The sequence below is a fragment of the Belonocnema kinseyi genome, chromosome 5 (assembly GCF_010883055.1).
Source record: "Belonocnema kinseyi isolate 2016_QV_RU_SX_M_011 chromosome 5, B_treatae_v1, whole genome shotgun sequence".
In the NCBI taxonomy this organism is placed as follows: domain Eukaryota; kingdom Metazoa; phylum Arthropoda; class Insecta; order Hymenoptera; family Cynipidae; genus Belonocnema; species Belonocnema kinseyi.
The window spans coordinates 13,537,787-13,564,800 of record NC_046661.1 but is presented as its reverse complement, the minus strand read 5'-3'; the positions used below and the strand labels follow the sequence as shown (position 1 = coordinate 13,564,800).

The 27,014-nt window shown below is 37.0% G+C and overlaps 1 protein-coding gene across 2 annotated transcripts in view; it reads right to left on the bottom strand.

Moving 5' to 3' along the window:
* The window catches only part of LOC117172428 (NADH dehydrogenase [ubiquinone] 1 alpha subcomplex subunit 9, mitochondrial), a 227,313-nt gene that overhangs the window by 92,922 nt on the left and 107,377 nt on the right, over positions 1-27,014 (bottom strand). For both annotated transcript variants that reach the window (XM_033360350.1, XM_033360351.1), the window contains exons 4-5: positions 4,443-4,609; positions 2,911-3,042 (exon numbers count right to left, since the gene is read on the bottom strand). In XM_033360350.1, coding sequence (XP_033216241.1) covers positions 2,911-3,042; positions 4,443-4,609 — 299 coding nt within the window. The remainder of the gene's footprint in view (positions 1-2,910; positions 3,043-4,442; positions 4,610-27,014) is intronic.

Here is a 27,014-nt window from a genome sequence, read left to right as displayed (position 1 = left end):
TATGACAAATTTTTAATTATATATGAGCGTGTGTGTGTGTGTTTATGCGCGCGCGTGTAATTAAAAGTTCGTTTTAAGGACAACCGCAGGATTTCGCCGGGAGCGGGTGCTAATCTGAACAGAAAGGTGGTTACAGTCTGTAACGGAATCAATACGACGATCCGGCAAAAATTTCGTGCACCCTGAGAACAAGGTGTGATCCAAGGTCGACCACCTTCTGCACTTTTCCCGCAAGTGTTTTAGCATATTGTTCACACGCAGGGATGCTTTTCAGGCTACTAACCAGTGAAAACTTGGCACCTCCAAGAGCGCTGATGATAAGGAAGATTAGTTTAACAGAATATTCCGGATACAATCGTTGCAACTCCCTTCTAAAGTCTCTATACCTCTCTTTCTCAGCAGCTCTATACAGAAACAAATTTTCAGAACAGGGTATCTTCCATTTGCGAGTCTATGTGCTGTAGCCAGGATAATCCTGTCGTGAAGACTTTCAAGATTCAATATTCCGCAAGCACCTTGACGGCGTGAGATGTAGTGTCGCGGAACAGAAGACTTCAGATGTATGCTTTTGTCCATGTGCATAACCTTTCGTGTCACGATATCGAGAAATTTGAGCTCGTTCTTCGTCCATGGTACAACTCCAAATGCAGCGCAAAGGGGTCGTATAGCGCTTCTATCGACGAGCCGAAAAAGTACCCGTCGGAATGGCGAAGTGCCTCATGGTCAGCAGCTTTGACTTGTTAAGTGTGTGATACCGGGTCCGGAGTTCGCGCGCGAACTTTCGAACCTTGGCGGTAAATTTCCTACGAGATGTGATGTAGTCAATCACACCCTGAATGCGGGACGCGTGCTGTGTTGCCCAGCCTATCTTTATGGCAAGTTGATGCATTTTCCTTTTGGTCTTATGATCAGCCGTTGATTTTGTTTTACGGTTCACATCGGCCAAAGCTCTCGTTGCATTATACAGACAATAATTGATAGCCCAAAGTTCGGATTCTTCGCAAAAATGTCCACGAAGCTCATCATTCATTTCAGCCAGATCTTTAGGCTTAAGAGAAACCTTGGTGTTGATCCGTGGTTGGTCTTAGTGTCGCAATTTTTGATTTTCCATTATTTTGTGTGCTATCAAAAATTTAATTTTCGATTTTTCAAATAAAATTTTAAAGTTGCTGTGATAATGTTTTGGGCATTCGAAAATAATAATTTTGTTTCACTAGACTTTTTTCATATCGTGCGTTATTTGGCTTGAAATGTTGTTTTCGTGTGTTTTTTGGAATTTTGTAAATGTTATAATTCTGGCAAATTTTGGTTTTATCGAAAAAACGAATCAGGACAAATTGTTCGAATTTTCAAGTACTATAAGACACCGCACATAGCATTTTCAAATTTTGAAGAAAAAAAGTTCACAAAAATAGAATTCAAAAGTTATTATGCCCACAGCCTGACATACATACATACACACATACATACACTTTCGTAAAAACCTATTTTTTGGATTTTGGGGGTAATAAAACGTGGACATTTGACAAAAACAAGGGAGTAAAATTTTACCCAAATCTAATACCATCTCTGATGAGAAATTAAAAAAGGAAAGTTGTAATGAGAAAGTGGGCACGCAGCGGGCTGATTTTTTATTGTTAATATAGTTTTTCATGATTAGAACACAAAATACGCACGCCATCAAAAAGTGATTTCAGACAAGACACATTCGTAAAAACTTTAGAATTTGATTTTTTCGTAATAAAATTATTTTTTGTAAATATTTGATTGTTTATTCATTTTTGTGCAACGAAAATTTGAAAAAAAAATCATGTTTACCATTATAAAAATAAGGAATACAACCCCGGAGGATCGAGATGCTGTACATAATATGGGCGTTCGATAATAAACAATCTCCAATTGGTTTAAACAAAATCTTCATAGTAACAGAGATCTGTTGGAAAAACTAATTTTGGTGTTTAACTTTAGGCTTGCCTTTTACCCCTTTAAAATGCTTTTCAGCAGGAAAGAAAATTTACGTATCTTGCATTTTTTTATCTACAACATAGCATAGTTTTATTGAAATTGGTGAGTGACATTTTGATACCCTTGATTGTTAGAAAAACACGAATATCTCCTAATCTAGGATCGATCATATGAGGTCCCTTTTTATACGGACGCCCACATATTCTTGAACGTGTAGAAAATACTTTTATTTTGTGACTTACATAGAAAAACCCATGTTTAAAAAATATTAATTGTTTAAACAATTAAAAATTACTTAAAAATACCTAGGCAATCTCACGTTACCAATAAAGCATAATATATGAAAAAACTTTCAAAAACCATGAATTAACAGCAATATTACGTAATATTCAAATTTCACACTTGTGGGTTTTTTTGGGGACACATAAGAATGACTTGACGTCATTCAGCCTCAAAATTTGTGACTGATTTTTATTCTTTGATAAATTCTGAAGATGCTAAAAGATGGAATTATTTTTAACATATTATTGCCCTTATATATTAGCTTTACAAAAAATAGACTTTTTCACATGTTAAATCAATGGAGAACTTCAAGATCTTTGCGCGACCCTTAATTATTGACCGATTTGGCTCAAATTTAGACGAAATTTTTGCTGGTTTTCGAACAAAACTGGAAGGTGAGAGTAGAGAAATTCTATAAAAAAAATCCACTAAGTATAAATAAGAAACACGCAGATGCACCTTTCAAAAATAACTGAAACGGAAGAACATCGTCTGTATTTTGCAATAAAGGACCAGAAGAATATGACAACTCTTAAAAAAATGTTTTCACTATTAGCAAATACAAAAACTCTAACAGAAATATGTTGTACACACTCAGGATTAATTTTTCCAGCATTTTAATATGTTTTCAAGGAATGTCACTCAGATTTAATAAATATTTACCCCACAAACTGGTAAGTTCGACCAATTGATTCGGAATCTTTTATGGCAGCTATTACTCCAGCTGCCACATCACCGACCCACACAGGTTGCTTCTCAGTTTCTTCTCCTTTTTTATACAGTGGAACACCATTTCTGTAAATGAATACTTCAATTTTATAATTTGGATTTGTAGTAAAAATGTTCAAATTCTACTTTGAACACGAGACATTTATTTTATTTGTTCGAAGATATTCAGAATTAGTATGGTATGACCCTAAAAAGATTACAATATCGCTATTAAAACAATAAATGAATTGTTACATTTTATTTATTAGTTTGGATTAAAAAACATTATATTTTGATGCTAGTGCGTGGAGTGGGTAATTCAGGAGTGTTTCAAACTATTTCTTGAAACAAAATCGTTTGAAGTGTGCGAATAACTGGCCGATTTTATTCGCACACGGCTAGGAGTACGCGAATACATTCTGACATAACATTTGAGAATCGGGCACTTCGCTCACGCCTCGCAGACACGAGAAGCATAACTTCGCACGCAGTTGTTTCAAAATAATATATTGTATGGCGAGGGAGATAAGTTGGTATTAACTAACGATTGTGTGAAGTTTGCTGCACGAGGCGCGCCGTTGTTGACTGGAAACGCTTTAAAGTATTTGTCGGAAAAAATGACTTATTAAAGAAATGTCTAAAATTCAACCAGTATAAGAAGAGCACCGAGATCTATCGAACTGAAAAATTAAAATTGAATCGACCGTCTAGAAACGGAAATGATTAACATCAAACTCAATACTTTTTGCACGTTTGGCCTATACCTTACACAGAAAAAAGAAAAGTACAAGTAAATAAACTACTGTAGGGAGCCAATGGTATTATACAATTGCACGAAAAACTATTTAAAAGTAAAGAACATTAATCATGAAAATTATAAGGAAATAAAGAATGATTTTACCCGCAGAGTTTTCGCGAAAAATCCAATCCAAATAACAAATTTGACGTAATTTTTCGTTCACAAGCGACTGGCAAGCGGTAGTGCGACAACACTGCACTTTCCTTCGCTCCGGTTCCGTCTTTCACCGTACCACACAAATAGAAACAATGCAGAAGAACGTGGTAGGCTTTGTGTGCAACGTTACCGTGATTACTTCTGAGAACGTTGCTTACATAGTCTGTAAGGTTGTGGGTACAGATCTCGACTGTACTCTAGCAAATGTTTCGATGCGTCCCTGAGGCATCACCGTGCCACTGGAGGGATCCGGGCAGGCCAAACTTTTGGCTGAGATAGCCTTCCGACAAATACCTTAAAGGTTATCTTTGATTGCTGCTTTGATCAAATTATTAAATACGAAAATTGGTACAATCTCAGTTAGGTTAATGAAGCTTAGTTAACTGAACAATTTGTTACAATCATAACATGCTTGCGTGAGAATATTGCAATCATAATTAATTTTAAATTAAAATAAATGAATTATTTTTCAACTAATAAAGTGCCATCTTGATTATTTTTTCTGGGACAGTAGCTGATAAAATTTACTTACAACAAATGATGTCTCCATTTACTTTGATAGAGCATCAAAAAACGATCTTCTTGACCATAAACGTCAGAAGGTCGAATAATTGTAGCATCTGGAAATTCTTGCCTAACAGCCAATTCCCCGTCCCATTTTGACGTAAAAAATCTAGATGGCTCTTTCAAAAAAATGGTCTGAAACAAAATATAAGTGTTCACAGCGCAACCTTAATTGTAATAATTTAACAACAGGATTGATATAAAATTTATCTATATCATTATTATTAACATTTTTATAAACAAAATCTTAAGATTCATTACTTCTTAACACAAAAATACGTATATTCACAAAAATTATCAGACAATAAGGTCATAGTGAGTCTTTTTCTCAAAGAATTTTGTTCTTCACTAAATTTTAGTACAATCATAATTATAATCGCTTGCGTATAAATTAACCACGTCAGTGGGGACTGTGAAAAGTGGAGAATAAGCAAGCAAAAAATTTTCATTTAAAAAACCAAATTCACAATTTCTAGAGTTGGAGAATTTAAATATGTAAAGAAGAGCACAAAGAGCTCAATACCATGCATCAAGAAAAGCCATTGCTATTAAAGACGATACAGAATAGGTAGATTTTACTCTTAGAAGGCTCCAAAGGGAGCATTTTTTCAAGATATAATGCTTCTGAAGTACACGAAGCATTTCTGGGAATCTTGCGAACAGTAGAAGAACATAAATCGGAAACGCATTTCTTACGCACGTATATAAAAAGAAAAGAATTGTATCCTTAAAATATTCGTAAAATGGAAGAGGTAAGCATTGTTTAGATTCAGTCCCTTATTGGTCACATTATTAAACGAATTTTCGAAGATCGCAAAGACAACTCATTTAGACCCTCAAATCAAATATGACATCAAAGGACTATCAGCTGAAGCAAAATATAATCACTGTTCCTCGATCAAACACTGTATACCGATTGTTATTTAATTTTCAAAGGAAACAACGGAACTGAAAAAACCCGCAAGTTTAAAGTTAAAATATTGCCCCACTCCTTTTCAGCGAGGCTGTCTTCAAAACAACAGAACTGTATAATTTAAGTTTATATCCATGTCACATGCCTTTTTCAGGTAATAAAATACTGCCTCATGCAGGAAAAGTTATGGAAATTTTTGGCTACCAATTGGAATGTATTCCGAAGATGCTTCTGAGGCTCAGAACCGGGACAAACATCTTCTCGATGGCATACTATAAAAGAAAAAATGCACAAATTTCACGCGTCTTCAGATCTTTTCGTTGTATCTTGAAGTCTTGAGTGGGTCAAAATTGAAGTTAACTTTGCATGCATATACAATTTCAATAAACTTACATCTAAAAAAAGGTAATACTTGTGCTCAGACTTTGGTAGGAGCCCTGGCTTCCTCCTCTCTACATATACATATAGTTGTAAGTCCTGAGAATGGTATTGACCCTTATCCTCGAGGGTAATTGGATCCTGGAGGATAAATGTTCTAGGTTGTATGATTTTTTTCATAGAAAAGGGACTTTCATAAATCTGAATGAATTTCGCTATTTTGTTCTGTCCTTGTCGGATTGGTTAAGAAGCTCAATACGGACAAGATCTCCTTGTTTTAATTGTATTAGCTTATGAATTTTTTTTTTTTAATCTCTCGGCTCTTTTTTTGCCTTTACGGAGAATACGTTCGTCGACTAATTCAATCTTACGGTCGTATGGGATATCTGGGGGCTTAGAGGGGATCTTCTATCATTTTCCCCAAATTCGGGAAGGTCGGGTTTTACAATGGATCTCAATAGATATGAACTCCGTGGTGTCATGGTGGGTGTCGTTCACACAGGCCTTGATGATTTTCACCCATTTCCGCCACGAGTTATGTTTTCCCTGAAGAAGTGAGCGGAAAAATCGTGACAACTCACGGTGTATCCGTTGTACCATATTACCCTGTGGATGACGTCTGGATGAGTAAAATGAGTTGGATATTTTCTTGTTTAAAGGCCTCTATCCAATTTTTCGAGGTAAATTGTGTTCCGTGATCGCAGGTAATTTTGTCTGGTTTCCCATAGTTAGATGGTAGATAATCTTCCCGTATCTTTGCTAGAGCATTTTAAGTTTTGGCCCTCCTCATTGGGTATAATTCGGCCAATTTACTACAAATATCAATCGTTGATAAGAAATATTGAAAACCCCCCCTTGTTGCTGGTAATCGACCATTAAAGTCAATAGAGAATAATTCACCAGGTTTAGAAGGGGTCACGTTTCTCATCTCGGAGAAACATGTCTGATTAGCTACTTTGTTAAGTTGACATGAGGAGCAACTTGAGATTCTCTGACGGGTCGTTCTTGCTAATTTGGCATAATAGAAACTTTCGCTGAGCATGCGGAAACATTTTAGAGCACCTATGTGGCCATATAAATCATGGCATTCGTCTGTCATGTATTTTACGCTGGTAGCGGTTAAACATAGATTCTTCTTTTGTGTGTCTACAAAGTACAGTAAGTTATCCTGGGTTATGTATCTCTCCGAACTCTGTTTCTAAACATTGCGAAATTTTAGTTGCAGGGTGGGATCCTCTTTTTGCTCTTTTGAGAAATTTTCAAGAACTTTGCAGAGGTAGTAGGATGGTCTTTTTGCCAAATGATACCAGAAGACGCTTTCCTGATTTAAGTCGGAGATTTCATCATCCGCATTATACGGGATACGACTTAATGCATCAGCTACCAAGTTGAATTTTCCCTCGTAATACTCCACATTAAAGGTGTAATCCTGGATTTGCTGAAATTCAGTGTGTCAATCTGGAACCGATTAATCTGTAAGTTTGCAGAAAGTTAAACACCCTATGGTTCATTTTAATTGTGAAACGAGTACCGTGAATAAATGAACTAAATTTCATTAACGCCCTACGATGGCTAACAGCTCTTCGTCTGTAGTAAAATAGTTAATCTCTGGTCCTTTCAGATTTTTACTTGCATGATAAATTGGTTGATTGCTGCCATCCCTATCTACCTGATAAAGAATAGCACCTAAAGCTACGTCGCTTGCATCAGTTTGTAGATAGAACGGCTTAGTTAAATCTGGGTGGTAAAGAAGTATGTACGAATAGAACAAATCCTTAGTACTTATGAAAGCGGTTTCCTTATCGGATGTCCAATTCCATATCACCCCTTTTTTAGAAGCTCTAATACGGTGACGATTTCTTTTGCGTGGTCCTTTGAAAATTTCATAGAAAAATTTATTAGACGAGGGTATTCCTTAATGGGTCTGACCTTATCAGGGTCAGGTACAATACCCTGTGGAGTGAGGATGTATCCGAGAAATTTAACTTCTTATCGGAAGAAGTTAGATTTCTCGAAGTTTATGATTAAGTTGTGCTCTTCTTAAGCTTGAAAAAGTTTGACCAGGTGCATGAGATGTTGATTTATATCCTTTGATACGCATAAAAGATCGTCAACGAAATTCATCACGAAATCCCCAATTCCTCTAAGGGCGAAATCCAATCTCCTAACGAGTGCAGCAGTGCTGGTTTTCAGATCGAATGGTTATTATGCAGAATTCAAAGCATTTTCCCTCAAAGAGAAAAGTGGTGTACTTGCAGGATTCCGGGTGGAGAGGAATCTACCAGAAACTCATTACCAAATCGACTGTCGACATTATTTTTGTATCTGCGCAACTTTGGAAAATTCAGTCCATGGTCTCTAAACATTCGTGATTATCAATTAATATATTGTTTAAATTTTTCGCATACAAACAGAGACATACTCGTATATCACCATTTTTCTTTGTAATAATAACTAGAGGATTTGTATAAGGGCTATTAGATCGCCGAATGTTTCCTGCTTGCATTAAATTCACAATCTCGCAATCTACGCGTTTGCGAAGAGCCATCGGTACCAAAGAAAACACAACACTGCTACTAAATAATACCGATAAAGAACTTTATTTTGTTCGGGTGAAGCCCATAGCGAAAGAGTATACCTACTTTTCGTACTCAGATCACTCTCCTCTGGAGCGTATACCTTGACGACCTGCGAAAAATGAACCACTGCAGTGGGAAGTGTGAAAAGTGGAGAATAAGCGAGCAAAAAATTTTCCTTTAAAAAAACCAAATTCACACTTTCTAGAGCTGGAGAAATTGAATCTAAAGAAGAGTACAAAGAGTTCAATACCTTGCATCAAGAAAAGCCATTGTTATTAAATACGATACAGAATAGGTAGATTATACTCTTCGAAGGCTCCAAAGGGAGCATTTTTTCAAGATATAATGCTTCTGAAGTACACAAAGCATTTCTGGGAATCTTGCGAACAGTACAAGAACATAAATCGGAAACGCATTTCTTACACACGTATATAAAAAAAAGAATTTTATCCTTAAAATATTCGTAAAACGGAAGAGGGAAGCATTGTTTAGATTCAGTCCCTTATTGGTCACATTATTAAACGAATTTTCGAAGATCGCAAAGACAACTCATTTAGACCCTCATATCAAATATGACATCAAAGGACTATCAGCTGAAGCAAAATATAATCACTGTTCCTCGATCAAACGCTGTATACCGAATGTCATTTAATTTTCAAAGGAAACAACGGAACTTAAAAAATCCGCAAGTTTAAAGTTGAAATATTCCCCCACTCCTTTTCAGCGAGGTTGTCTTCAAAACAACAGAACTGTATAATTTAAGTTTATATCCATGGCACATGCCTTTTTCAGGTAATAAAATACTGCCTCATGCAGGAAAAGTTATGGAAATTTTTGGCTAACAATTGGAATGTATTCCGAAGATACTTCTGAAGCCCAGAACCGGGACAAACATCTTCTCGATGGCATACTATAAAAGAAATAATGCAAAAATTTTACGCGTCTTCAGATCTTTTCGTTGAATCTTGAAGTCTTGAGTGGGTCGAAATTGAAGTTAAATTTGATCAAGAAATTAAAGAACTAACAAAACAAATCAAATTCAGAATTTATATATATATATCAATGTTTGTCATAGGGACAACCGCGGGATTTCACCGGAAGCGGGTACCATTCTACAGAATTTTCTCGCTCCCAGTGAAATTGCGGCAACGTTTCCGCTGTAATACCTCTCACGCCCGTGAGATAGGTGTTTACAGTCTGCCATAGACTCAATACGATGTTATTAACCAAATATTCCGGGTATAACCATTGCAACTCCCTTATAAGGTCCCTATACCTCTGTTTCTTTTCATTCTCCTTGATTATAATGTTTTTTTTCAGCTTGTGTTGAAAATGCGATAAAAAACGTGGTTCGGTTCTCGAAATCAAAAAGAGCAATGTCAGGCCTCGAGTGCATAACATCAGCAATTGTCGAGAATATGAATTTCCGGTATTTGCGGCACTTATTATTCACGACAACTAGCTCGATTTGTCTATAAACCAGATAGTATGTATCTTAGATGTTCGGGATGTGCATGACATACTCTATAGCTATCATCAGGAATGTCTTGGCTCGAAATGTAGAGACGGTATCCTGAAGTGGAAAAGAAACCGTTGCAACATGACAAAATTCAAATCTCCTTACTCGACTTCAATCCAAGTGATTTAAGGAAATCAAACCTGAACTCATATAACATTAACGATCAGCCACTTCTAAATAATGAAACAAGTGAGAAAAATTTGCTTTACATGGTAGTATGGATTAATTAAGTAAAGTACATGTATCCAAAATATCAATAAATAAATATATGCAAAAAAACTAACAATCGAATTCTATTTAATTCTATTTTTAAACAATGTTAACTCTCTTGCTACTGAAAGAGGTTATGTAAATCAGGTCTTTACCTCATGTTCAGTTGTATTTTTTCATTTATCGAGGCGTAGAGGGAAGGTATACGCGTTTTTCGTTGACTTTAGGGCCACTTTTTCACCCGCGAATCATGAACTCTTTTGAAACATTGCCAAAAATGGGCATCAGTACCAAAATTTAAAGAATCTTAGTTAGCTACTGAAACAATCCTCTTATATGCGAAACAGGTCTGTGGTCTGTGTCTTAGAGCGTCCCTGTTATAGATGGAGAAGGTTTTTGCTATGCCATAGCATAAACTGCCAAAAATTTGCCTTAATAAACTTTATGCGATGCCCAGTTTTGTCTCTACCTATCCGGAGTATAATTAAAGGCTACAGGTCTTCAGCCTGCACTTAATTCAGCCAATCCGTCGAATAAGAAATAAATAATCCTGAAACATTTTCATAATTATCTCATGGTAACTGACATTAGTAGACTATCTCGTACTGATTCTCTCGAGGCTTTTCCTGCCCTTCCGTCACTCCAACATCTCACTTCTTTGTATTTACGTACGAAAGCAATGTTTGCTTATACTAAAGTTGTAGCGAAATTGAGTCTTGTTAGAGTAAAGAGAGGACGAACTATACGCGTACAATGGACGTGTGATTACTGCAGTGGCCATGTATGTACTATTTGTAATATCTATTGTGAAAGGGTATACATTTTTAGTGCCCGTCACTTAAAACTGCCTCGTCCTAAGAAATTGTAATTTCAGAAGAAGTAGAATTCTACGTGAAATGTTATAACAAGTGTCACCGTCTTAGAACACCACCCGGAAACACGCACGGTCTTTTATCTTATTATTTTACTTTTTTCCTGTTCTCCTATTCTTTCCCACATGTTTTTATTCTTTCTTAAAATTCTTTATTTATCCCGGCGACGGCTCTGATTAGTCTGCTAACATTGAATTATAAATTTAGATATTCATATGTACCGCGAACACTTTGGCCTGTCACTCTTATTTTCACCTTCTGTAGGAGCACTGTTCTGACCGAAAACTGTTGAATAGGACCGCTTTAGTCGTGTCGAGCTCTGAGGAAGAGAACTTCTTCACCCATATGAGCAAGAATTCACAGAAAGGAGAAAGCGTAGAGAGAGAACAGGTATAAAGTTTTTGTTTTGGTAAACTCAATGGTCGCACGGGCTATCTAGGAATAACGATTGTTTATTATCAAGCCGATCAAAATTTACCACGTGTTCAGATTATAGGATCTCGCCATCTCCTTTAAGTGCCGAGTGTTTTCCGGGTTTTCGTGCGTGCTTGCGCAGTGTTAGTGTGAGCTAAGTTAGTGTTCGACAAATACGTAAATTTAAAATACGCAGAAATTTAAAAAAAAAATCACTCACAAATAAGGAAATTAAAAGAGAGTAAAAGAAGCTCGTCCGAAACGGAAAGAACTCATAGCACAACTTCGTCCACAAGACGTCGATTGGATAACGGAGACTTAGGATAAATAATTTTTAGTTCGGAAACAATGTTCGATGGTAATAACCAACTTAATCCCGATAGTTTCCTAACCAAAACAGAAGCCAGTAGGAAGTTGTCCCAAATAACGGATGATAAACTACTTTTATAAATGCCGGTATTCTTGTTACGTTGATGAGACTTCTGTCATCTGGCGACATGGACGAGAAGAACTAAATAAATTTTTAGATTTCATCAATCGATTCCATCCTAATATCCAGTTCACCATGAAAATAGAACAAAACGGAAAACTGCCTTTCTTAGACGTATTAATTTACAAAAGATCTGATAACAGTTTAGGAAATATACATGAAATACAACCCATGCATCAAACTAAAAATGATATGCAAAGTACTACAACTCGAATTCTAAACTCGATTCCAAACTTTATGATTACAAACTTTGGACATGGTGAACACAAAAAAAATGCTCATAACCGGATACTGGTTTGGTTGTGGTCATTGGAGAGAATGTCGTTAAAAAGTTTTTCGAAAAAAATATTATGGAAAAACATGTTATGATAATCTTAAATCAAACTAAAGTTACTGACGTGGAGGTGAAAAAGCACCTGAAAAAGTGAATACTTCAAGCCCCTGAGCATCGAAAACCGGCTGATAAATAAACGTATGGTTTGGTGAATTAGTTTAGGGAGGCTATATTAATTCACCAAACCATAGGCTCAGAACTATAATTCAGCCAAGTTTTTTATTTCTTCGTCCCAAATTTATATCTTTCTGTTTACTTAAATTCTATGTCTCGCTATTATTACCCTGCTAACTTTCCTTCATTCTTTCTTCTTCTTACCTATTATTTCAAAGCTATCCTACTCACACCATAATGTCACCAGAAACACCTTCCCTCCCGCCATTCATTTCCCCTACTCTCTTTGCCCCTTGACTCCTCACTTGTGCTCCTATATTTCTCATTAGATTCTTAACCTCTTACTCTCTCGTTTCACTACCCGTCCCTTGATCATTACATACTTTTTCCTCTTTGATCTCTGCTCTCCTTCTATTCGTCTTTAAGTCTGTGTTAATCTCCTACGTAGCCTCTCATCATCTACATGCAAGCTTACCATACCTTCCGTCGCGAGCTAGCTAATTATTCCCTCAGTCCTTTTGTGCATAGTGTTTACTTCTAATTTAATCCGCCTCTCTTCTATTACATTCATCTCTCTTTCCCTATTTTTATCATGTTACCTTTGATGATTTTCTATACTTTCCATTATTCCGCAACTTTCTCTTTTTCGCCTTTCCATAATTCTTCCCGCTCTTTTCATTTCTTATTAATTTTTCTAAATCTCGTAAACATTTCTTGAATCTTGATTAGCAAGTTTCCCTCTCCCGTCTCTGTTTAGGGCGTTTTTCTTTTTATGATTTACTTACCATTTTCACCCCCTATAAATCTTCATACCCTTCTTCCCTTTTCCTTCTGACGATGTTTCCCCTCCACTAGCGATTCCCTCGCTCCTTGTCACATATTGTTTTCAGACGACTCAACGTAGTTGCCCTGATTCCCTTACTCCTAACCGTCGTCTTGTATCGCTCATTACCACCACTTTTACAGTCTGCCTCCATACCCGCCTTATCACCAAGGACTTAAAATCCCCGCATTTCCTCTTCCGACCTGTTATGATCGCTTACAACACCCTTTTGCCGCGCTGCGTGCAGACTACGTGAAACGTCACTTTCACCAACCACCCCGACTAACCTTTCATAACGCAAAGCAATATCCAACCTAACCTCAAAATCAGCCCTTTTCTTTCACTTCTGTCACCTCATTCATACTAATATTTACACCCTTATATCTCACTAAACCTCTCACCCCTATCATTCTACTCACCAGAATTTCACAAATTCACCTTTCTTCCCCTTTTTTAATAGCCAAAAAACTACAAAAGCAACAAAAAACACCGCAACCGAAAGGCTTCATCATTAAACTATTATTTTGAATACATTACTTTCAAACAAAATTTAAAATATTTTTCTAAAATGTTTTATAATTTAATTGTTTAGAAAAGGTTTCACTTATTATGATAATGATTTATTTGTCGAAAATTTTGTTTGAAAAAGTAATATTTTTTTCATTAGTTAACTACTTTTTTAAATAATTTCTAATTTTTTGTAAAAAAGTTTGGAACAAGAGTTATATCTTTTAATAAAATGAAATTTTTTGTAGAACAAAATTGTTCTGTTGACATGTAACTTTTGAAGAAAAGCCATTCATAAACATATTTTAACATTGATTTTTACAAAATAAAAATGATTTTTGAGTCGCATAATTTCTTTGCGGTGACGTTGTTGGCCACTGAAATCATAAAAATCATCATCAAAAGATTTACCCCTCTCTTGATGCGCGCGATTTTTGCAGTTGCTGGTGCAGGAGTGGAAATTTTCGTTGAAACTTTGGAATGGAGATTTTAACCTCGAGTTGGACATCGCTTTTGTACGCACTGCGATATTAACTTTATGCATGGTTAGATTCTTCGACCTAATATACTGTTTAATATCCCTGAGCATAGAATATTTTTTTCTTTATATGGCGTCTGTTGGCCACCTACATCTAATAAAAAATCGTAATATTTTTGACCTGAGTAGTTGCGCGCACTTTTCACAATTACAAACCTTGAAGCGGTCACTTGAATTATAAATAAAGTTATAATTATAAACACAGTTATGTAATTCAAAGCCTAACATCATCTACATGGATGAACATTTCTCGAAAATAGGAAGGATGCCCCGTAAACTCATCTGATATAGGCTATGAAGTGGTTGGCATATTAGTTAATATACATGATTCAGTTGGTATCATGTGCCTACTGCTGATGAGCCTAAGAATTGCGCATCACGTGGGATTTCTCTGACTGGGATAACGTCAAATACACTTTAGTGAAATGGCCCAAACTGGTTGGTCCATCTCCTGAAAATTAGCCTGGTGGTTTTGATCTACCTGAAAAGGATAGGGCTTATCCATAATTACGGGAATTAAAGCATGTTTACACGGTCATCCTAAATTCCTATATATCAGAGAAATCAGACTCTGTTAAAAAACGGACGTTATCTGGGAAGTTTTCCAGTTGGTCAAAACCACTTAAGAGGTAACAGCTTTCCATTCGAAATTTATAAAATATGAAAATAAGCGAGCCCTCCATAAATCTAGTGCTAAATTGTATTAGACTTTACCAGAGGAACTACAGATAATAGTTGAAGATTATTCAAATTTAATTTATGAGTCTCGCATTTTGTAGCATATTTATTCTGAATGAGGTATTAGGAAAAGGGGTAAATATGTTGAGAAAGGACAAACTTCGTTCAAAATGGAGCGTTATCAAGCAATTTAATTCATTCGTGGATGTTTATGGGCTAATTTGTAGATGGTCGTCCTAAGCATATATCCTAATCATACACTGAAAAGCAACCCATTTATTTATAGACCATACACTCAGTACGCTGATTGTAGGTCATGCTCATTGAAGCACACTTCAACAATTGATTGCGCGTGTATTAGGAGAAACACTTTGGATGGTATGCGCACGACCTTTAATAAATCGATGCATCAAAATCTGCGTTGAATGCACTCGCCAATACGCTCATACATCATCTCAAAGCATGAGTTCGTTACCATCCGCATCGAGGTAGTTTCTGAGTATACAAGTAAAGAATTCATAGCAGCCTTCGAGGTTATCTAGAAATTATTTAGAGCGATAAGACCAGGAATCCCTCCACACTTTGGTGGCTTGAGGGAAACTGAAGAAGAAAGCGTGAAGTACTATTGCAAAGTTATAACCGCACCCCACCCTCGTACATCCCTGTGTGCCTAAAACTACAAGTGGGGAAAATATCACTTTCTGGAGCCCGATCCCACATACTAATCATCCAGAAGACAATTCTCTCAAATAGCTACCTGACGGAGATCGCTACCGAGTTTATCGTTACCCACCAGATCGTGTTTCCTAAGCCCTCTGTGTTCAAACGAAGCACGCTACCACGACGCTATCCAGGTCTTCCGCCCCATCGATTCCTCATCTTCTAGAGATAACGACCAGCTGCTCTTCAGAATCTTGGCTTCATCGCCCGTGTTCACCCTACATCGCTCTTCACCTACAGAAAAAATTTTGTTACCTAAAATTGATTCAAAATTTGAATTATATCTTTTTTCCTAGTGTACATGCATACATAAAAAATCTGTAACGATTCGTTTTGCTCCACCTGCGTGTTGTCCCGCCGGACGCTTCAGTCTTGCCAGGTTTCAGAGTTGGAGCAGACTTTACAAGAAAACGAACAGCGGTTGAGATATTATTTAGAGAAAAATGAGTAAATTTGCCTATAAGTGTACATGACTAATTATGAACTAAATGTGCGTGCCGTGTAATTGTTTATGCGTGTGGTTGTGTAGGGTTGATGAAGTGTGTCGTTGCCATTTTTAAGTGTGATTGTTGTATGTTCAGAGTGTACAATATAGTGTGCGTGTTTGGAATGTGCATCGGTGGAACGGAAGAGAGAAAATGATCAACGGTGGATATAAAAGTAACGAAAGATAATACAGGAAGTCGGTGCCAGAGAAGAACCAAGCACGGGAGGCCCCACGGTGTCGCAATACAGAGTGACGTTCCCAGACGGAACAGTCTACCAGGTGTTTCACGGATCACTCTGCTTCCGCGTACGACACCGGAACCTGAGGTGCAGGATCCGTTTCGACCCAACCAGCGCGGTGCGCCACATGGTCGTCGAGGATGACGTGATTAGAGTAAAATTATGATTAACTTTTTTTGTTTAACAATTATTGTATTAAAGAAAATGTGTTTTGTCATCCGAAATTTCACTCTCCCAAATGGTGGAAGATATAATGTACCCTCAAATAGTCCGCATGTGCACGTGAACACCGGGCTAATGTGACGCGTTCTCTTCCACTCACCGCTAGCTAGAGCGCCGAGGCGACGCGCAAACACGGGCAATATAGCTGGCTGCGCGACACAAAAATGGCAGTTCGCTGGGTACGGTGAAACGAGTATCCTCGGGGATCTCTCACCCAGTGCAGCTCCTCTGGCCGTTTTACACTCCCAGTAGACGACCAGATAACCCTCCTCGTCTCATAGCGCCATTCCGTCCTCTTTCCGTAGCTGATCCGCTCGGCGGTCAACAAGTGCACCTGTGGCCGCCCATCGAGGTCAAGGTAAGTCGGCATCAGGCGCCCCTGACCGGCCCACCTGCGGTACTCGTACCTACCCAATGAGGGCGACCTCTGGACGATCTCCCGCCTACGGGGCAGTGGGGACCAAGCTAACCTCCTCTTTTGTACCTGACCTGACTTTACGACGGACGACGCGTTCACGACGTTCTGCAAACCGACTTCCTGTATTATCTTTCGTTACTTTTATATCCACCGTTGATCATTTTCTCTCTTCCATTCCACCGATACACATTCCAAACACGCACACTATATTGTACACTCTGAACACACAACAATCACACTTAAAAATGGCAATGACACACTTCATCAACCCTACACAACCACACGCATACACAATTACCCGGCACGCACATTTAGTTCATAATTAGTCATGTACACTTACAGGCAAATATACTCATTTTTCTCTAAATAATATCTCAACCGCTGTTCGTTTTCTTGTAAAGCCTGCTCCAACTCTGAAACCTGGCAAAACTGAAGCGTCCGGGGGGACAACACGCAGGTGGAGCAAAACGAATCGTTACAGATTTTTAATTTAATATAAGATATAATTTAGATATAATTTAAAATTTGAATCAATTTTGGGAAACAACATTTTTTCTACAGGTTAAATAATTTGTTTGTTGAAATTGTACTTGAAACTAATATATATTTTAGAAAAAAGCGGGTAGGAATTTATATATTTCCGTTTAAAAAAACGTTGGCATACAAAAAAACTGGAAAGGAATCGTTAAAAAATTGTAAATAATAAAACATGCGAAAAAAGATTCATTTTTAGACGGCAACGCCGAATTTTGGAAAGTTACACACGAATTATTCACTTACGAAGAACACAAAAACGATGAAAAGAAATTAATTTTAAAACTAATCGCAAGAAATTTTTCTTTGGAAAATGCGAATAAGAATATGAGGATACGTAATAATGAGCGAAGACTCGTATTAGCGGAATAAAGGTCGAATATTACAATCAGTAGACGTAGCGGTCAAGTGGACAAGCAATGTCGATGATGTAGACTCTTCCACCTTTTTGTCTCTCGCATTGCGATGAGAACTTATCTTCGTTTTCTAAAACGGGAAGTGGAATGTACCTATAGAAAGGAATCTATTGTGTTAAGAGTGCTGGGTTTAAAGCGATAATTTCTGGTGCTGACAACTCTGTCCCGAATCGCGATGACGAATCTTTTCTTTTTTGGCTACAGGACGTCCTTTTTCAGCCAAATATTAGATTACACCCTATTCACTAGATCATCGCACGACTTAGAAAGTCGACGATACGTGGGGAGATTTTGTAAATTTTCAAGACTTCAAATAAACAGACATTTAGTACAGAAGAAAACGTTTTCCTGTAGACAATGTATGCCATCTGAAAGTTTCTTTAACGTTTAAGAGCTTGCGTCAGCTAAATAGCGAACATGGTTCTAGATTCTTACTGTCCGGATGTCTCTTGGCAACGAGAATATACCTTATCTGCAATGATAGCTGTGAGGCATTTATAAATGATTGGAAATTAGGCTATCGGTAGACATTCAGATTGATTTTTCGCGTCTGGTTTTTTAGACATCTGAGTGTTCGATGATCTTCTGAAAACACCCTGCCAACGCATGATGCACACTAGTCATCTGAAACTGTGATGTTTTCCAGCTCCATTTCAGGGTTATTGCTTCCTCTTGTTTTCTTTGATTTGGAACCATGCAGCAATTTGAGAAATGGAAATCATGGAGTCTTTTAAATATTTTGAAACGCGCTAGCTATTAAGAGTCAAACATCTCAACGGAAATACCGTGAAAGACCATCAAGTGGAATACTACAATGAAAAAGGAATGACTGCCTCTCTATTCTGAAATTGAGAAGTTTGAAACTAAAAGCGTCAAAGGATTTTAAACAAAAAAAATTGATTATTGTTCGTTTTAATTCAAACTTAAAATTTTTTAAATATGTTTGACCAACGTTTAAAACACATGTCGAGCTGACTGATGTTAATACTACCATAATTTTAAAATCAAATTAAATATAAAGAGAACAATTTCGAAAACAAAAGACGCAATTGAGAGAAAAGGCAAACGAACCAAAAGATTCGTTATTAGAAAGAGAAATGAGACACAAAAACATTAAGATCATCGATATTTGTATTATAAATGAATCATGCGAATTTCAATAAAAAATGTTAACACAACTTTTCAAATTATATTCGGTATTCACACATACACACGCATCACTCAAATCTGGATACGAATCATATCAATTAAAAGATTTTATAACTCACAGGTGTAAAAGACATTTAAAAAATGATCGAACGAGTATAAAGTGGCGAACTCAGAAATGCGAATTAAAAATAATGTAGATGACTATTAAACGCTTTTACTTCTCGCTTTGTTGGCGAGTCGCCCTTATGATGAATAGATCTTGGAGTGCGCAGCGAAAGAAAAATGATTGGACAGTCTGAAGATTCCGTTAGATCGAGGATTGTTGAGCTGGTATTTCAAAAGATTATAACATTGTGCCCTTTCTTTAAACTTTCAGGAAACTTCTAGCGTGTGAGATCACTTACAAGCGTCATTTTTCGAGTCTTGTGTTATTAAAAATAAAAAACCACGCTGAAAACATACAAATTTTGAATTTCTCTAACGGTTTATTCAAAAACAAACAAAATTACAACAAAAACATTTTCAGGAATTAATTTCTATATACCTTATGTAGATAACATTGCTCCGCGCAAACGTGGTTAAAGGCGTTTATAATTGTTGTCAATTTGATGCGAAGATTTTGCGCATTTAACGATACTACTCTAATTCAATTATTAACATGTTTCGAAAGGCAGCACCTTCCCACTCTTCTGGTCACTCACCATTGATCTAAGTTATATAATAACACGTGACAACCCGTTTTCCGCGTTTCCAGAAATTCGAGCGCGAATTCTTGCTGGCCAATCTCTAGTTCGCAAGTGAATCGCTATGTATACATAAAAATCCTGTGCACTAAAATATAAATTCGTTACGCCACACATTCAACTTCAGGACGAAGTTTGTTGCAGAGTGCCCTAACATAAAGAACGTCAGACTAAGAAATCTTATAGCTAAGGTGAAGGACATCAGAAGTATCTTAACTATTATTATTTCGTGAGAAGTTGTAGGAAATATCCTGGAAGGTAAGAAAGAGTGGGAAATTTACGCGAGAAGGAGTCGTAAAACACTGTCCCTTGGAGTCTGGTCTCTAGCTATGGATGACCTTATGCAGCAGTATGCAGTTAGAGGTATAGCGTTTACCCAGAAGAGCAGCCTTTTGCACTCGGTTTTGCGATTGACAGCGCCTAACACTGGCAAGTCGGGATCTTGTTGAGTTTTCCGAGAAATAAAGCTTTTACATATGTAAGGCAGTCGATTATGAGAACTACAAGATAGACATTGTAGCCTTAGTACAGCCAGCTAAACTCGAAAAGAAGTGCTTGATATTCAGCCCGTTTTCTTCCTCCTTTACCGTGATATTACCATCAGCTGGTGCCGAGAATTTTATCACGTAAATTATCTTCGTCTTCAGATCTTGGAGGAGAATATCAGGCTTTGTAGAACTGATTCGTTGAGTGGCGGAGAATGAGAAATGCCAGTAGAGCTTACAATCGTCATTCTCCACAACGGAATCCAGTTCCCCCTGGGCGTATAAAATATGGTGAGACAAGCATACATCTACACAAAAGAAGTGCTAAAGATGGCTCTTGCTGACACTCTAGACTATTTCAGATACTAAAGATCTAGGATGATTCCAATATATTGTCATTCTCTTGCGTGTGCTTCAGTCAAGTTGCTTTAGATCTTCGACGTTCCATTTTAATTCACCAAACGTATAGAGCAGTATAGGAAGGCCAGCACATTGGTCATCTAGATCTTATTTTTCCCCGATAATTCAGAAGCCCAAATATTTCTGACAATTTGGCGATACCTTTTTTTAAGGGCCATTTTTACCTATGAGTTAAAAATTTTGATCGTCATCTTCCTTTGTTTAGGTGGACGCAGGCATCCTTATCTAGTCTGAAGTTCAATCCAATTGGACCACATAGGTATCCAGAGCTATTGTCTCAGCTTAGAACAGATAGAAGCAAAAGGGAAATGTAGCAAAGTTTCGGATTGAGAGAGGCTCCTTGGAAGAGTCCCTCCCCTCTTGTATGTAACATATCTAGCAGCCACCTGTCTTTTGTCAGATGTCCCGAAAAACCTGGTCCGCCACAAGAGCATAAGCTCTTTCATGCATCTTCCTTTCTGACGTTTTTCTCTTTACAATTCTCATGCCATCCACTTTGTTTTTTTTTTCTATATTGATATTACTTTTTTCTTCCTCTGTTGTCGCTATTAAGGGAAAGTGATCCGAATCAATATAATCTGTTACCTCTAGTTTCTTGACCTCCTCTCTTACCTTATCATCCACTATCTCATAATCAATTACCGTACCTCTTTCTCCTCCTGAACGTGCATATTCTCCCTCCTCATCCCCATCTATATTTCCGTTTAAGATGAACCATCCTAATTTCTCCAAGCTCTTCAAACATTTCTTTCCCTCCCCACTCAGTACCTTATCTTTAGATTTTCTTCCTCCCTCTTCTTCCTATTTCCTTCTTCCCCTATCATCTCCTCTGCTTTCTCCTACATATCACGGTTCACATAAACCCCCAATACCTTACAATTATCTCCTCCCATCTTTACCTCTTTTATTATTAATCCTTGTTTTCGTTCATTCATCTCTTTCTTATCTTGCCCTGTTATACATTCGTTCCTTTCTCCCATCACTATTCCTCCCATTGCTCTGCTCTTTTTATTCTTCCTCTTTGCATTCTGAGCTTGCCATTTGTAACCAATTGGTAACCTTCCCCTTACTCTTTCCCATCTCTTTCCATCTAGCCACGTCGCCATCATTATTAATACATTCCACTGTGTCAAATTTCTCATAAACTCTCTATCCTTTCCGCCTAATCCTACTATATTCCAGTAACATATCCTCCATTCTTCCCTACATTCGTTTCTCTTCTCTTTTTCCTTCCTAATATTTATTATTTTCCTATCTCCCGTTCCTTCCTCTCCTACTTTCCAGGGACCTCATTTCTTACTCTCTTGCCTTTCTTCACCGCAATCCCACCATACTCCGTCTATCTGTATTCTCCCATACTTAACACATGTTCTTCTTCCCTTTTTCTTTCCTCTTGCGCTATTTTCCTTAACTTATACTGCATCTTCCTTTCTACCCATGTCAAATCATCCTCTATTCTCTCCGAGCTTTCTTATAACATCCACTTCTTTGACATCACTTCCTTCTTATGTTACTATTTTTTTCGTTTCACCAGTGCCATTCTCTCCCTTCTTCGCTGTTCCCTTCGTAAGCTTTGAACTTCCTCTATCCCTACCTTAGCATAAATCCTTTTTAGTACCTCTATTCTTATACCCTTTATCACTATGTCTCTTTTTTTTCATCCTTCTCTTTCCTTTCTATTCTTTGTTCTATGTTTCTCAGTCTTTCCTTCTCCGTATTCCCACTCTCGACCCCTTCAAACTCCAGGTTCGAGCTTTCTATTTTCTGTATCTGACCTTGCATTTCCTCTACATTTTTATTACTATGTTCCTGCTTTTGTAGTTTTTTTTCCAGTGTCTGAGTCATCTTCTTTAACTTTTCCCTGACTTCTTTCCAATTCCTTATTTTTTTGCTCAGTTTAGTCATTTCCCGCCTAATTTCTTTCCTTATTTCCTCTACCCTGTTCTACTGCTTTTTTTCATAAATTCTAAATACCTCTATCATAATTTCGCGAATTTCTTTCAGACTTTCCTCTCTCATTGAATCTTTAGTTTCCTATGCATCTCCTTCATTCCCCTTACTATTTTTATCCTTTTCTACAAAACTACGCTTTTCCAATGGAGATCTCAACATTTTTGGATATTGCAAGCTTGAAAGGATATCTTCCTTATCTTCACTACTTCCCGTCTCTGCATTTTCTTATTTTCTTCTGTTTTGATTTTATCTTTACTTTCTTTCACTAGTAGTTTTACTTTCCTCTCTTTGCTTCTGAAATCAATTGCAAGCATATTTCTCTCCACAACGCTAAGGATTGGAATGTTTAACTTTCTTAGATACGCTTGTTTCTTTTCGTGGATGTCTGCGCGTCTTTCGTCATTCTACCACGCATCGCCAGACATTCTTCCTACAACCGCAGTGCCACACATTTCACTCGCACTTCTGACAATGACATTCCGCAACAGAGTACACGTGCATTCTATATCGTTATTGTGTACTAGCGCCTCACAAGTTGCGCTACCCATGCGTTCGTTATCACGAAGTGTTTTTTACCTGTAGCATAAAGAATTCTTACCGGTTTCGAAATCCTAGAAGTATTAGGTTTATAAATTCTTCGGTGATAAACAAAATTGAGTCAGAAGAGCGAGGGTCCTTTTCGCCAGCAGCACTCTTATTTTTTTATATAGTGACCATGAAAGAGAGAGAGAGTCAATTGTCAACTTTTAGGTATCGCGCGTGCTTCAAACGTAATCACATCAAGGTTGGCAAAGCGGCATAGAGAGAAGTCGCCATTTTTGTTCCATATCTGAAATATTGATCGCTATGATAACGACACCGACAATCCTACCGGAAGAAAAGTCAATGTTCAGAAAGACCGCGTCGGGAACTTTACTTCCGTTTCTTTTCGAACGTCGAGCTGTCGCACACATGACCTTTGGCTCAAAATCGAGTTCAGTGCAATCGAATATCAGCTTAGGGCAAATTACATTTCATAAATAGCTTTTACATTTCTTTACAATATAAAAAAGCAGTTTCATCAAGTAAGAAGATACAGTAATTAAAAATAATAGTTCAGCAAATTCAATATTTGAATTGTAGAAGTTAAAAAGGCTTTCTTAAAGCAGTTACGAAATTTTCCTATTTTTATGTGTTTTTGAAAAATCTTTATACGACCGTTTGATTGAAAATTAATTTGTTTAATCTTTTTTCATTGAAAATACACCTTACAGTTGAAAGTGAAACTACTTTGTTACACATTCATTTTTTTATTTGGTGGGTGATCTACCATTTTAGTTGAAAAATCTTTCTTTCTTTATAATTTAACTATATTTATTTATATTTCTTTTTATAATTTATTATATTTATACATTTGTTTATTTCAATAGATGAAGTTCTTTTTCGATTTCATACATTTATTAGTCAATTAGATGTTATTATTTATTATATTTATTTATTTAAAAAATATATGTATCATTAATACAACATTGAAACTGTGACATTTCTTTGGAAAGAAATCGGAAAGGTTGAGATCGAAATAATCGCAGAGGGTCAGTTCGGTAAATGTTCGGTAAATGTTCGGAAACGCGTCGGAAACCTTCGGAAAGAGAAAGCATTCGGAAAGAAGCGGAAGCAAAGTTCACATAGAAATCGGAAAGAATCGGAACGATACTTTCTTTCCAACCTTTTCCATTTCTTCCGCTAGGGCTGACCCAATCGAAGCGAGCAGTCAAGTTACCACCAGTCACCTACGGGGGTTTGAGGGTTTTTTATCATTCTAAGAAAATGCATAAGAAAGGTATCTTATATCATAAATTGATCCGGGATAAAGTGACGATCATGTGTAGCGCCATTATTAATGACGTTCTCGTCCTCAAAAGGTTAGAGAGAGAGAGAGAGACACACTGACCCAGTAGAGCTCTGTTTCTTTTTGTCCTATGGATTTAAGAACAGTTTCAAAAGTTCGCGGTCGAAGTTAAAAGCGTGTTCTCATAGGCCAACCCGGAATCCCGTGGAAAGAGCAAAACTGCCGGAAGTACGAGCGCGGATCGGTAAACTGTCACTCTCGTTTTTAACTTTTATCGACACCGATGTGCCAGTCGAATCTTATTGTTTATTAGAATAGAGAATTGGATCGTTTATTAACAATGGAATTTTCCAAAATAGAAAATTTCTCAAAAGTAAAGGTATATCCTTTGGTTTCAGCGAATCACTTCGGCAAGAATTATAAAAATTAATTATGATAATCGATTTGAAAGAGCACTACCGTCAAAGTTATTCGCCATATTTTTTTAAGTGCTCCCTTTGCGCGGTTCATTTTCCAGAATCAATCTGTTAGGCCCGCTCTCGGAAATGTTTAAGTTTTCTTATAATAGATTTATCGACAACCGGTTAATGCTCTCTTTTCTTTTTTAAGTTTTTAATGGAGCAAGTTGCGACAAATTGCATTTAACTTTTCAGTAGACGCTGGGGTCGACCTAGTGCCTTTAAAATGGCAAAATTGGGGCATATTTGGCTTTTGTTTGGATTCCCCTTTACGTGACTTCGTTCTATTCCATGATACAGTTTGATTTCGGTAAATAATACGATGGACAGAATTTTGCCGACGGTATCAGGTTATGTTGTTCTTATGTATACTCTCTACAATGCCTGTGATCCTTCAGAGCGCCCCAAGGTGGATACTGGTCAAACCTAATTGGCCAATCATGTCTTTTTTTGTAGATCCGGGAGGACAGAAAGCGAAATCGGATTGGTATTATATCCATGGGCCCTATTGATGTTATTAGGGTTTTTTCAGATTTCGATTGCTTCTCTGTTTTCTTGAAAAGATAGTGTGTTTTTGCGATGACGGTTGTTTTGCCAAGTAAAATGTTATGTCCCGTTACGGTATAATGCTCAGCTAGTGCTGATTGCGTAAAATTTTTTAGCCTGACTTTACTCTCATGTTCCTTTATACGTTGGCTCGCTGATCTCCCGCTTTTTCCAATATAGACTTTGCGACATGAACAAGAGATTTTATATACTTCCGGATCACTGAGGGTTGTCTTTTTGCCTTTAGTGTAAAATCCTCATGGGATGAGGGTAAGCAAATGTCAGATTCGTATTTAGAACACCAAAATACATAACGATATTATACTTTGAGAGACAACTAATGTCATATATCATGCTGTGACACGTTTCTAGAGCATTTAAGTAACAAGGGTTAATTCATACCCGACACAGATGATTTTCTAGGGAATCCCTCGCGTATAGTGTAAAACCCTGCCGGGATGAGTGTAACGTAATATCAAATTCGTATTTTTAGCGCACCAAAATACGTAAAGATATTATGCTCTAAGCTGTTTACAGACGATTAAAAATACAATGGCAATTTCATACACGAAAAATTTGATTTTCTAGAGAAATTTCGGCGTATAGCGAAAATCACTGACGAGCTTCGAGTAAACTAATGTTAGATTGGTATTCGAAACCCAAGAATTTTATTATATCACGTCTTGACCTGTTTTCAGGCCGTTTTTATAACGAGGTTTATTTCATACCCGAAAAAGTGATTTTCTAGGGATATTTTCGCATCTAGGGGAAAACCCCGATGTTCTGGGTGGAAACTAGTTTCATATTCGTATTCTCGCATCAAAATACATACAAATATATTGCCTAATTTTTTTCCAGATTATCTAAATACCAAGGATAATTTATACCCAGAAAAGCTGATGTATTAGGAAATTTTCTGCGCTTAGGGGAAATCCCATAAGTGGTCGGGAAAACTGATGTCAGATTCGTGTTCAGCGCCCAAAAATCCTAATAGATACCTTATTACGATCTCTTGCACAACCCATTTTTTGTGGGCCTCTGTAGTCAAACCGATCCTTTGATTACGATGTGATTCACTATCTACTTCTGATTTAATTCGTAAATATACATAATCGACGTCCTTTTCGAAATAATATTTATTCTATCAATACGTAACCTTTTTAAAAATAAAAGTATTAATCATGAACAGACCAGTTTTTATGGTAATCAAAAAAAATACTAACTGCCTAAGACTTTTCTTTTTCAATGAAAAATACGCAACTATCTTACCTGTATCTTTTTGCTTCTCACTCTTTATTTTTTTTTAATGAAATTATAAAACTACAATGCAAAAATTTCTGCGTACGTCAGGGCAAGGTCGTGGTTAAAACCGCAAGAAAACAAAGATGGCGATAAAGCACTCTTAGGGCCGCATTATGTCAGTACAGTTACTCTGTGTATCTGAATTAAGACCTGATGATCTGAGAAAAGCAAAAGTTTACTCCTTCGACAAGGAATATTTTCCCACAAATTTTCTGAGGGGTTCCGTACCTTTTTTTGGCGAATAGCTGTTT